At 37.8% G+C, this 13,841-nt stretch overlaps 1 protein-coding gene across 1 annotated transcript in view; it reads right to left on the bottom strand.

Annotated features, from left to right (window-relative positions):
• KIF1B (kinesin family member 1B) overlaps nucleotides 1–12,037 on the bottom strand; it is a 232,230-nt gene extending 220,193 nt beyond the window's left edge. The window contains exon 1 of the mRNA XM_042781192.1: nucleotides 11,932–12,037. Coding sequence (XP_042637126.1) covers nucleotides 11,932–12,037 — 106 coding nt within the window. The remainder of the gene's footprint in view (nucleotides 1–11,931) is intronic.
• Between the last annotated feature and the right edge of the window lie 1,804 nt (nucleotides 12,038–13,841).

Raw genomic sequence — 13,841 nt, 5'->3', positions numbered from 1 at the left:
AGGCTCAGGGGTCCAGGATTATCTTCTGTGTCTGTGTTAATTGGTTTCCCTTTTCTTTGTTGAAGAGGGTCTGTGCAGTCCTTCTGCCTAGTCTGCCATCTTGCCAGAACTCCCCTGTCATTTTCTTTTGAGGTTTCCTGCATTGCTCAATATTTTGCCCACAGAATCTTTCAGTATTGTCAAGTTGAGGCAATACTGCATGCTCCTTTTTTTCTTCAGTTCTTCCACCTTCAGAAATGCCAAGTGTGTTTTTTCCTTTTGGTTTTCTAACTCCAGGTATTTGCACATTTAATTATAACACTTTACTATGTCTTCTATACGTATTATATTTACGTATAATAATATAATATTTTACACATGTCTGTCAGTTTGTCACACTGTGGTAGCTTGTGTGATGCTGTGAGGCTGGAGGCTATGCCACTGGTATTTCACATACCAGCAGAGTCACCCATGGTGGACAGGTTTCAGCAGACCTTCCAGACTAAGACAGACTCTGATGGAGGAAGGGGCCATCTACTTTTCAAAGAATCGGCCAGTGAAAGCGTTATGAGCAGTGGTGAAACACGGTCTGATATATTACTGGAAAACTTTATGAATAATCCTGAAACACTGTCCAATAGAGTGCTGGAAGATGAGTCCTTCAGAAGCTTTAGCTACTCTGCTCAAGAGGAACTTTCAGGAGCTCTTCTGACATCTATTTTGATCTTTTCTTCTGTTCCTGTCTTTTTAATTACCTTTTGCCTTCTTCATGTATGATCTTCTTGATATCAACACATAACTTATCTCGTCTTCAGTCACTTTTATTCAATGCGTCAAATATATTCTTCAGATGGTCTCTAAATTCAGGTGGGATATAATCAAGTTCATATTTTGGCTCTGGTGGACTTGTTTTAATTGTCTTCAGCTTCAACTTGAACTTGCAGATAGGTAACTGATGATCGGTTCCACAGTCAGCTCCTGACCTTGTTCTGACTGAGGATACTGAGCTTCTCCATCACCTCCTTCCAAAGATGTAGTCAATCTGATTCCTGTGTATTCCATCTGACAAGGTCCACATGTACAGTCACTGTTTATGTTGTTAGAAAAAGGTATTTGCAATGAGTAAGTCATTGGTCTCACAAATTTCTATCATGTGATCCCTGGCATCATTTCTATCACCAAGGCCTTATTTTCCAACTACTGATGGTTCATTCATTCCCAACTTTAGCATTCCAATCACCATTAATTATCAATACATCTAGAAAGTATGTTTAGTCTTTTTCAGACTGCAGAAGTTGGTAAAAATATTCAATTTCTTCATATTTAGCTTTAGTGGTTGATGAGTAAATTTGAATAGTGGTAGTATTAACTGATCTTCCTTGTAGGTGAATAGATACTATCCTATCATTGAAACATTGTACTTCAGAATAGATCTTGAAATATTCTTTTTGATGGTGAATGCAATGCCTTTTCTCTTCAATTTGTCATTCCTGGTGTTTTGGTTCTCTATTGCTGCTACAATAGACATAGCACAATGCATGGCTTAAACAAACAGAGATTTATTCTCTCTTACAGTATAGGAAGCCAGAAGTCCAAGTTCAAAATGCCAGCTCTCAGGGCTAGGTGAAAGCCCCTTGACCTTAGGCTTTAGCTCTGCCTCTTGCTCCTGGCCCAGTGGAGCTGGAGGAGTCTCTGTGCTCAGGCAGCTGCTGACCACTGAGGCTCACAAAAAAAAAATGGCACAGTCCCAAGATTACAAGCTATATGCCAGGCCACTAGTTCAAGTCCAGAGACAGTCCCAAGATCAGCAAGAAACATGGCAGGCTGCTGAATGAAGACTCGGCCACATGCAGGGTCCAAGCATGTCAAGAAGCTCAGAGACTTTTCCCAAAGCTGTCTTCTTATATACTGGAAGCAGACTACATCCCTAAGGCAGCTACTCAGCTGCTCCAGTAGATTCCACCATAGAATCTAATCATACCAGTCTCATCATGGGGAGTAATTACACCCAGCTGCCCAGCCACTCAAAACCAGGCCCAGCCAAGGTAACATACAACTTAACTACCACACCTGGTATACCAGAGGACATGACTGTCAGATTCAAAATGGCCAACACCAGACCATTTTAGCTCACTTATGCCTAGAATGTCTATGTGTATGCATTCTGACAACTTTTCAGAAGTTCTTATTTCTGACAACTTCCAATTTTCCTAGATTCCTACCTCATACATTCCACATTCTGATTATTAATAGATGTCTGCTGCTGTTTCTTCTCATTTTGAATCATTTGTCAGTGTGTTATACTGTGGTGACTTGCATGTTGCTGTGATGCTAGAAGCTATGTCATCAGTATTTCATTGTGGACACGTTTCAGTGGAGCTTCCAAACTCAGACAGACTGGGAAGAAGGACAAAGCCATCTACTTCTGAAAAAACTGGCCACAGAAAACCTTATGAATAGCAGTGAAACACTGTCTGATATAGTGCCATAGATGAGCTGCTCAGGTTGGAAGGCACTCAAAACACAACTAGGGAAGAGCTGCTTCCTCAAAGTCAAGTCAGTCAATCTTAATCATGTGGATGGAGTATAGCTTTCTGGACCTTCATTCGCTGATGTGGCATGACTCAAAATGAGAATTTCATATTATCACTAAAAATCATGTAAAAAAAACACTTAAGTACATTAAAAATATTAAAAATGAAAAAATTACTAAATAGTATATATATTTTGACCCAGTTATGTAACAATTTCATATGTGTGAGGAAAGATTAACAGAATATACATCAAATGTTAAGGGCACACTAAAACCACAGTAAGTGTTAGGATCAGAAGTGATTTTTTTTTTCTGTTTTGTGCTTTCTGTATTTTCCGATTGCTTTTGTTTTCAGAATAAAAGGGATTACACATTATTTTAAAATTAGAACTGATTATGTCATTCGTGGACACACTGAATAAATATGTTCGATAAATTATCCTGAAGCAGTAGGGTAAGGGTAGATACAAATTGTGCCATCTGTGACAGCTAACGAATTACCTTACTTTTGTATGTTTTACTAACTAAAGGTATTAAACTATAATGCAGTAAAACTTCTACCAGGCAGAACACCAGAGGATCAATCCTCAACAGTTACAGAAGTTGTCAGTATCTGGAAAGAACCATAATATGCTGCTACCTATTTGCTACAAATAATTGGGACTTTTCAAACAAGTAACAGCTTCCCTAACTTCAAGCCCCATTCTGCTCTTATAAATTTCTAAACATATTTAAAGAAATATGATTGTTCTGTAGATATTTGAAAGAAATAATTACTAATTCAAAGGAACAATTATATACAGCCCATGACAGGAAAGAAAAAGCAAATTCAATTTATTGAACATGATTATGTGCCAAGAACTGCTTTAGATAGGTACAGGGAATATGAAACATTGTCTCAGAACCACTTTCCCCACATGGTGAAAAACTGCTTGTCAGTTTTGTAAAAACCTGCTTTGTTCAAGTCCATGACTAAAATAAGGCAAAATGAAAAACCCTTATTACAGCCAGATGAAAACCAAAAAAACAAAAACCAAACTCACTGCTGTGGAGTGGGATCTGACTCACAGTGACCCCTCCTTGGGTTTCCGAGGCAGTATCTCTATGGAAGAAGATTGCCCAACCTTCCTTCTGAGAAGTAGCTGGTGGGTTTGAACTGCCGGCCATCTAGTTGGCAGTCAAATGCTTTAGGCATTACACCACCAGGAGAATCAATTAAAGAGGAAATAAAGATGCTACTTTTTTTGACTTACTTAGAAAATGCAAAAACAGCCCAAGATAATGTCTCTGAATGCCAACTTCAATATTTTCCTAACCTAAAAAAAACAGTGACAGGCCACAGGGAGCAACCACTACTGCAAAACAACGATCAAGTCAAAAGAATCCTCTTTTGTCTGTCTATCACAGCCACTAGAAGATGCACCATCTTCAGCTGCTCTCAGATCCAGTAATAAAATACAAGGTCCACAACCAGCACTTGTGGAAAACCTAGAGCTATGCAAACAATCATGCTTTCAAACACCAATATGCCATTAAATTTTATACAACCAGCCAACCCTTTACTAAAAAATATTGGAATATATCCTCATTTCTGGAATCCATCAGACAGGCAGAGCAGAAGATTTTAAAATATATGCTCGTAATTTACCAAAAACAATTTTTTTGTCACATAAAAAAGTCTCACTACGACACTTCAAAATAAACACATGCAATAAAAGTTTACAAAAGTGGAAAAGAAAATACACCTGTTATCTCAAAAAGGGTGGAATCCAATGACCTTCTTTATGATCATAAACTTTATCTCAGTAGAAGGAAAAAAAACCAGAGTAATAGATACATTCCAGAATGTGAGTTTAGGTAAGTTACCACATGACAATTATGAAATACTATATAAAACTGTGTTTTATTGCAAGCTTTTAAAACAGATTATACCCAAATTGATTTCACTTTATTTTACTGAACTCTTCTCCACAGGCTGTGTAAATTGATTTATCTTCTTGTTGCTTCTTTCATTCCCAGTGACTGAAATAACAGTCATTTAATCAAAATTGACAAGTAAATTTTGAAAAAAAAAAATGGCTATAAGGTTTAAGGACAGACTGGGGGACAGGAAGCAAATTTTGTGGACTTGTGTGCCTAGGATAGTATATGCTGTTTACAGATATAAGTAAGAATGAATGCACAAAATACATAAACTATAAGCAATAAAAATAAAACAAAAACCCAGGTACCCACCAACCAGTTATAAAACATTTTCCATCTCTGCAGGTCCACTGAAAGGAGCTCTGGTGATGCAATGATTAAAGCATTTAGTTGCTAACTAAAAGGTCAGTGGTGCAAACTCACCAGCCACTCCATGGGAGAAAGATATGGTAGTAGCTTCCACAAACCTACAGCCTTGGAAACCCTACGGAGCAGTTCTGTACTATCTTATAGGGTCAGTGAGTCAGAATCAATTCCCTGGCAGTGGGTTTGATTTTGTTTTGCAGGTGTCTCCCAGATCTCTTTAACCACTCCACCCCACTCCGAAGCACCATTATTATTTCCCTTACTTTTCTTCATGGTTTTATTCCACGTGCTTGTAAAGAAAAGGAATACAGAGAATAGTTTAGCATGTTTTACTATTTATGTAAATATAATACTTTCAGTCTCTTCTGTAGCTTTTTCTTTTTTTACTAAACATCTGTGTGTAACTACAGTTCATTTTTGATTTGTGAGTATGCATGTATAGTAATTTTCCTCTTCTTTGATGTGTTCTATTATGTAAATGTACCATAATCTATTTTTCCATTCCCCTGCTGATGGACACTGGGCTTGTTTCCAGTTTTTTTTGTTGTAAGAAAAAATAGTGCTATCAGGAGTTTAAATGCCCAAATAAATCATCAAGTTTTAATGACTCTCACTGAAAGATAATAAATTGGTAGAGGTTATAAAGAGACACACGAGTGGACATGAGTGGGATCTGCAGTTCACAGAATGAATACTGACAAAGAATAGGCCTAAAAACTTGAAAATTCCATCTCTAAGGTTACAGCATAGAGTATGAAAGTAGAGAAACAGCAGCTGAAGAGCAAGCCTTATCCCATTTTTCCAGCCATAATGTGAAGTTCTTTGGATATTTTGTGTCTCAGCTAGTACTGCTATAACAGAAATCCACAAGTCAGTAGCTTTAACAGAAATACATTTATCTTCTCAGTCTAGGTGGCTGTAACTCCTAATTCAGGGCACTTGAGCTAGGGAAAAGCTCTCTCTGTCTACTTGGTGGCAGGGAGAGGTGGGGTGGGCGATTCTTGTGGCAGCTTGAACCTACACATAGCATCCATTTTTCTTCCATTTGTGCTTGCTTGTTACCTGTGATTCCTCCTCTCCCTTCAGTTTCTTCCATTTGTAATGGAAATATCTATCCTGTGTTTGTTCCACAGCTGTACTACAAAAACATGTTACTTCTATTCCAGGTTTCATAGGTCTACTGATAGACAGGAATTATGCCCCAAAGTCTCACCATTCTTGATTAGATGATTCAGAAGATAAGATTTTTTGACTTAAGAGTTGATTTAAGACGTTTGGGATGATATGATAGATTCTGCATGTGGGAAGGACATGAATTTGTGGGAAGCCAAAGAGCAGAATGGATTTGAATTGTGTCACTTAAATGTGTTATAATTTTAACCCCTATACCTGTGGATGGAGCTCTGGTAGCATAGTGGCTAAGGCACGTGACTGCTAACCAGAAGGCTGGAGGTTCAAACCCACCAGCCATTCCTCAGCAGGAAGATGGGGCAATCTACTTCCATAGTGATACTGCGTCGGAAACCCAAGGAGGGGTCGCTATGAGTTGAATCCAACTTGACGGCATATAACAACAAACACAACAATACCTGTGGATGTGATCCTGTTTAGAAATAGGGTCTCCTCTGTTATGTTAACAAGGTCATATGAGTATAGGGTGTGTCTTAAACCTAATCACTTTTTAGATACAGAAAGAGCAAATCAGACACAGAGACAACCAGGGAATCAAAGATACCACTTCACCAAGGAACCAAGGAATGCTGAGAACACTAGAGAAGCTGACACAGAATTCTCCCCAGAGTGGACAGAGAAAGAGCTTCCCCACTACGGACAGCACCCTGAAGTCAGGCCTATAGCCTCCTAAATTGTGAGAAAGTTAATTTGTTTGTCAAATCCACCACTTGTGGTATTTCTGCTACAGCAGCACTAAGAAGCTAAGATACTTTGTTAAAGAGTTTGTAACTTACTCTGATTTAACTAATGATGACCTAGCTTATCCTGGAAAAGACTTCAAAAATTAGTGATTCTTAACCCTTTTTGGGGACACAGATTTCTCTAAAACTTAACTGAAAGTGATTACCCTCTCGCTAGGAAAACATTCTGTTTGCATAAATTTTAAGGGGTTCCCAGACACTCAGAATTCTATCCACAGACCTCAAGATAAGAAATTCAGACTAAAATACAAGTGAGAATTAGCTGGTACTAATGGGAGCTCTGGTAGCATAGTGGCTAAAAAGCACTTGACTGCTAACCAGAAGGCTGGCGGTTCAAACCCACCAGCCACTCCTCGGAAGGAAGGTTGGGCAATCCTACTTCCGTAGTGATACTGCCTCGGAAACCCAAGGAGGGGTCGCTATGAGTCGGGGCCGACTCGACGGCACATAACAACAACAACAACAATGGGAGCTCTGGTAACATAGTGGCTAAAGGCACTTGACTGCTAACAAGAAGGCTGGTGGTTCAAACCCACCAGCCACTCCTCGGAAGGAAGATGGGGCAATCTACTTCCGCAGTGATACTGCCTCGGAAATCCAAGGAGTGGTCGCTATGAGTCGAGTCCAACTCGACGGCACATAACAACAACAATAACAACAATGAAAGAAAAGGTGCCTAGGTAGTCCAACTGGTTTGCACTCAACTGCTATCTCATCCAGGAGCAGCACAGAAGAAAAGGCCTGGCGATCTGCTACCATTAAGATTACAGTCAAGAAAACCCTGTGGAGCAGTTCTACTCTGTAACACATGGGGTTGCCACAAGTCAACTTGAAGGCAACTAAAATCGAGAGAAAAATCTAAAGACTAACTAGAAAAGACTAGAATACACAGTGCATTACACCAAACCAAACCCACTGCCATTGAGTCGGATTCGACTCACAGCGACCCCTCCTTGGGTTTCCGAGGCAGTATTACTATGGAAGTAGATTGCCCAATCTTCCTTCCGAGGAGTGGCTGGTCAGCAGTCAAATGCCTTAGGCACTATGCCACCAGAGCATTAAGACACTAATATTAACCAATCTGGAACAACCACCACCAAAGGGGGGAGGGAATAAAAGAAACATCAAAATGTTAGCAGTGGACTGTGGTAAGGAGGTAAGAATTGATTTTTCTTTCTTCTCTATTTTCCAGAATGTTTATAAAAAACAAGTTATACACATTTTTTTTTTCATGTAGTTACATTAATTTATGCTAGGGAAAAAAATAGAACTTCAACAGCATTCCTTCAAAAATCTTCTTTTCCAAACCCCTACTGTGTCTTTGCCCTTCTTTCATCCTAAAATTTCATTGGTCAACATGTCATTTTTTTCTCCCATTTATGATATGAAACATTTGGTTTAGAAATGTATACATGTAAATGAAAAAGTCTTTAAAAATGTACAATGTAAGCCATAAACAAGAAAACACAGGGTTATTTCTATTCTACTAAGATTTGGGCACTGGGGGAGAAAAATGATCTGGGCAAAGAAGATTGAAAAATATATGAATGAGATTCATCAAAGCACCAGAGAATGAATCCTGTTGTTAAAGACAAAGCAAAATGTCACAACTCAATCACAAGAAGGAGTATATCTCATGAGGGAAAATCAGCTTCATTATCCACTCCCTGCTTTTCTGGGAGAATTTATGCAGTTTCAGTGTCTCCAGGTTTATATATGCAACCTAACCATAAATATGAGCAGTTAGGTAATTAATATTTTCCCAATTTCCTTTGTTGCTGTTAGGTGCCTTGGAGTCCTCTCCGACTCATAGCGACCCTATGCACAGCAGAAGGAAACACCTCCTGGTCACACGCCAGCTCCGCGATCACTGCTATACTTGAGCCCATCGCCACAGCCACTGTGTCAATCCATCTTGTTGAGGACTTTCCCCTCTTTCGTCAACCCTCCACCTTATCAAGCATGACATCCTTCTCCAGGGAACATGAGACGAAGTCTGGCCATTCTCGCCTCCAAGGAGCACTCCAGCTACACCTCCTCCAGGACAGATCTGTTAGTTCTTTTAGCAGTTCATGGTACTTTCAGCATTCTTCACCAGCACCACAACTCAAAAGCTCAACTCTTCTTTGGTCTTCCTTATTCACTGTATAGCTCTCACATGCATATTTTTGTTTTCTTAATATTGAGATGCAATTCATACTGCACAATAAAAAATGTTTTCGAAGCAGGAGAAACTTAGAATATAATGGACTATTATTAAACAAAGCCATTTGTATGCACTTGGGCCCCCAAAATGTCAAAATGTCAATTTATCCGTGACATGGAAAATATTCTGACACCAGAAAGTACTTAAATAAAACTGCTACTACTCAGTTTTCAGATTTTCCCGAAAGTACTCTTCACCCTCTCCTACTTTTTCTTAAGAGACCTTATGGCAGGAACATTTGTTGCATTCCATCTGCAATCAACCATAATCCTCCGGAGCAGCAGTCCAGGCCTACAGCCAGCATAGCAATCTTTTAATGCAGCTAACACATGTGGCTATAGCAAATCCATTTCATTTTTTTGCAACAATTCTAAGTTCAAAATGTATGTACTCTCCCAATGTTAAGCCTACTGGTTTTGTTTTGTTTTGCTAAACAAGCCATTAATACTTTCTAAACATAGCATCTTTCATCCAAATGCCTCTCCAAGCACTTAAAAATTACTTGCATTAAACTAAGGCTGCCATACAAAATAGAAAACAGAAGTAAAAAACAGAAAATGTCAAAAATTGTAAAGGAAAAATTTCTCGTAAGATTAGATAATTAGCTTTCCAAGAACAACCTTTCAACAGAACCAAAATGACCCCCAAACTCTGAGCTATGACAAAGCAGCCATCAACCTTGAAAATATTTATTTACCTAGAAATGTACCCTCATTTTTCCAACACTGATTCATCTCATGAAATTTGTTTCAGTAGAACAATGTTAAATGAAAATACACAAATTTCTCATAATGATTTTAATGTGTAGGGAGGTGGTGTGTTATAGCAAAAAAAAATTTCTAAGTTGACAGTCAAACCAAACCAAACCAAACCCACTGCCATTGAGTTGATTCTGAGTCATAGCATCCCTATAGGACAGAGTAGAACTGCCCCACAGGGTTTCCAAGGCTGTAATTCTTAAGCAGCCAGTCTAATCTTTCTCCTGCAGAGTAGCTGGTGGGTTTGAACCATCAACCTTTTGGTTAGCAGTTGAATGCTTCACATACTATGCCACCAGAGCTCCTAGTTGACAGTCAGAAGTTCTGATATCAAATCTCAGTATTACCAATTTAAAAAGTGGTTCTGCTTTATCAATTGGAGCACTGGATGATGTCTAAAGCTACTTTCAGTTCTAATATGCTACAATTCTGAAGTTTTTCCCAAATACTAAACTGGATGTTTAGTTGAAATCTCACTCACTCCTCAAGGTCCAGCTTAAAATGCCATGTCATCTATGAAGTCTTACATTTACCCTTTTTCAAATTCATACTTACACTTTTTAAAAACCTGTTTTATGACAACTATCACTTTGTCATTTTTACATTATTTCAGTTATGCCTCGTCTCTCCTACCACAAATGTTAAAACTTCCTTAAGGGCAGGGTGTCATATTATGATGTGTGTAACTCTGGTTCCTTTTGAGACTCATATTATAGCAGACTCTCAAAAGGGAGAGAAAGGAAGGGCAAGGCAGGGCAGAACCATTAAGCTTTACCTCTAAAAAGGTTTTGGACAAAATATGGTGGAAACATCACTGATAGTTCAGTCCTGTTCTTAAGATGGTCCACAGATTGGTGTTTATGGTACTGATACAATATACCTATGTCTATTCTAGCCATAATTTGGCTAGAGGAGCTCTAGTAGCATAGCGCCTGAGGCATGTGACTGCTAACCAAACTTTTGATAAAAATCAGGTATCTCTTCTTTAACATTTCATCAAAAGACATCACTACCTTCAATAATTCTGGAGACTGTGGGAGATAGCAACAATGGGTAAATATACAACATATACTCGTGCAAACTCTAAAATGTATAGTCTTATTCTCAAGAGAGAAGCTCTGAGATACACAGTGGAGTGGTTAAAGCACTTGACTGCTAATGAAAGGTTGGCAGTTTGTACCCACCAGCTACCTAAACCCACCAGCCGCTCTGAGGGAGAAAGATATGGCAGATTTACAATCTTGGAAATCCTATAGGGCAGTTCTACTCTATCCTACAAGGTCACTATGAGTTGGAATCAACTTGAGAGCAACAAATTTTTTCCATCCTCAAAAGATGTTCAACTAGGAATCTTATTTCCTTCTTCAGTTTGCTTTCTTTCACAAATGAAAACATCTGTTTGAAATCCATCCAGAATGAGTCTTACATTAGGAAAATTTTACTTTTTCCCTAAACTGATGTCATACATTTCCATACAATTGAACTAACAAGGTCAAAAAGAGAAATGTGTAACTTAGAAACAATGAGATCTAGTATGTTTGTTATTAACCACCAGTGAATTTAACAACGATGATCAAAAAATAGCTAAGTTGAAAAGTCAAGCAGACCTAGAGCCATTCCTCACATTATCCAGAACTACTGCTAAAATATCAAAGAAATCAACTTTTACAAGTTATAAATCTAAATTGTATTATTCAAGTATTTCAAACATATAATGCAGTCAAGACTGAAAAATAAGGTATTATACCCTCTCACTAATTAAAAAGGGAAAAAAGTTTAGAATAAGATGCTGCTGCTTAAACTATCTCTGGAAGGAAACCTAACACAAGTTGTCTCTGGGGAGAATTCGTTGACTCCATGATAAGGTGTGAGGAAGTCTTTATACTATACTCTGCACGTTTTGAATTTTATACCATGTGTGAATGTCTTACCCACTCACACACACACATACACACACACACACAAATCAAAATCGAGGGGGAAAAGGTTTACACCAGATTAAATTAGTTTCGTTATCCAGGGATTTCTCAATTATAATGAGTAAAATAAATAGACCATACTGAATATACTGCAGCAAATAACACAGGGGGAGAAGCATTCAATGGACCATTCAGAATAGAAAATTCAAAGTGTTTAATATCCAAATGTGAATTTATTTTGATCACAACAAGAAGGGAAGGGAGGATGGAAAGGAAGGTGAGAAATAACTGATAGAAAACAACATGAACTCACTGGTGGAGTTGCCTTGCATCTGGATGATACATTTGGATTCTTTGCTGGTCTCTCGAGAGTTGAAAGGTCTCACCCGAACAGCAACCTTCACTGAGGCTCCCGACATTCTGATGGCCTTGGTATATATATGCAGTCCGGAAATAAAGAAGTAAATCCTCTTTTGAAATTATGTTCAAGTTTCCTTTGGAAAGAAAAAATAAATCCACACATGGTAGTCAGAATTTTAAACTACCTTAAGCATAAAAACTACTACCTTAATAGTATTTGTTTCCATTTCTAGAAACCTTATCCCTTTTCTGCCCTGTGAATCTTGTATTTTCAACAGCAAATTATTCAAATAGAAAATTAAAAGACTGCAATTCGTTTTGCTATTCCATTATCTCTTCCCCATACTTAAAAGACCCTAAATGCAATAATAAAAAATACAAGTGCAAAGTAACAGGCATCTTGCTTTGTGTGCTCCTCGAGCAATCTTCAAAAATATGTGAGAAGCACAAGATGTTTATTTGAAGATAGTTCCTTCAACAAGTAACTTTCCATCTGCAAAGTTACTTGTTACTCTTCTCTAAAGAAATGCATTGATCTTTCTATAATTTAATCACAGTTCTGAAAACATTCAAGGTATGTGATATGTAATTAAACAACAAATGGCAAAGGTAAGTTCCAGGCAGCTCCTTTAACTTTTAACTGCCAACAATCCTCGCATACGTATCTCATTTGACCCTCAGAACTACCCTACAACAAGCAGAGAAGGATTCAAGACATCCAGGTTCTGTCCTCAGATGTACCACTCACTCATGGCAGAATCTAATCACTACATTTCACTACTGAATGAAGTCACAGAAAAAAAATGTGAATTTTTTCAGAGAAATAGTTTCCCTCCCAACAGAACAAAACCAATATTATTCTGTGGAAAGAGCTCACGTAAGTTATTTCCACAAGAAACAATAGATCTCTTTAGTCAGGGAAAGAAATCTGTAGTCTATCCATCATATAAACATCTTCAAGAAGAACTAAACAAAAGAAAAAACTGGAAAAAAGTACTTATGATTTCAACTATTAGGAAGTTCCAAAAGAACTTACATTTGACCAATATTTTTCCACAGAATTAAGTAGAGATGAAGAATGCGGACCTCCAGCTGAACAACTAACAATGCCTTCCTCAGGAAAAGCAAAACATAAATAAGAATAAAACAAAAATAGACAAATAAAAACCCAAAGGTCATTCGCAATATCCCCATTCTATCTCATTAAGAACATTATCACTATTTGAACCTCCTGTTTTTTGGAACATGTCTAACGTCCATCTCTTTCACTACCAACAAAATGCTCAGCAATCTCTTCTCATTCGTTAGCATTTAGAACAGCATCTGATGTAAGTGCTCAGAAAAGGCTTGTTGAATGAATGAATTAGTGAATTACATTTTCCAGTTATGAGAATTATCTGTTCAAGTCTACTGCCTGGTTGTTGACTTTTCTCAAATGATCACAATATTTATCAATGTTAATATTTGTATATTTGCTGCAATTTTTTTCTAGTCTGTTTTCCATTTTTACTTTACATTGAATATTTATTTTTTTACTATAGTAAACATTTCTCATGACTACATTTATCAAATGAAAGCTTGGAGTTATGAACCCTCTCAATCAATACTACATGGTTTATATTCACTAGTTGAGTACTTTTCACTGCCAAAAAAGAGTGGATGAAGCATTCAGAAAAGAGATAAAATACATTTCAACTTCTCAGAGTTCACTTCGATGTACAGCCATTATCTCAATACCTGCCATGTCAAAAAATCTGTTATCAGATATAAGATCAACATCCAAAAATCAGTTGGATTCCTCTACACCAGCAAAGAGATTGCTGAAAAAGAAATAAGAAAATCAATACCGTTCTCAATAGCTAC

This window comes from Orycteropus afer, unplaced genomic scaffold, assembly GCF_000298275.1.
Source record: "Orycteropus afer afer isolate SDZICR_OR568_19922 unplaced genomic scaffold, OryAfe1.0 scaffold00094, whole genome shotgun sequence".
Classification (NCBI taxonomy): Eukaryota; Metazoa; Chordata; class Mammalia; order Tubulidentata; family Orycteropodidae; genus Orycteropus; species Orycteropus afer.
The sequence above is the reverse complement of the archived record's forward strand: the minus strand, read 5'-3'. Positions and strand labels throughout refer to the sequence as shown.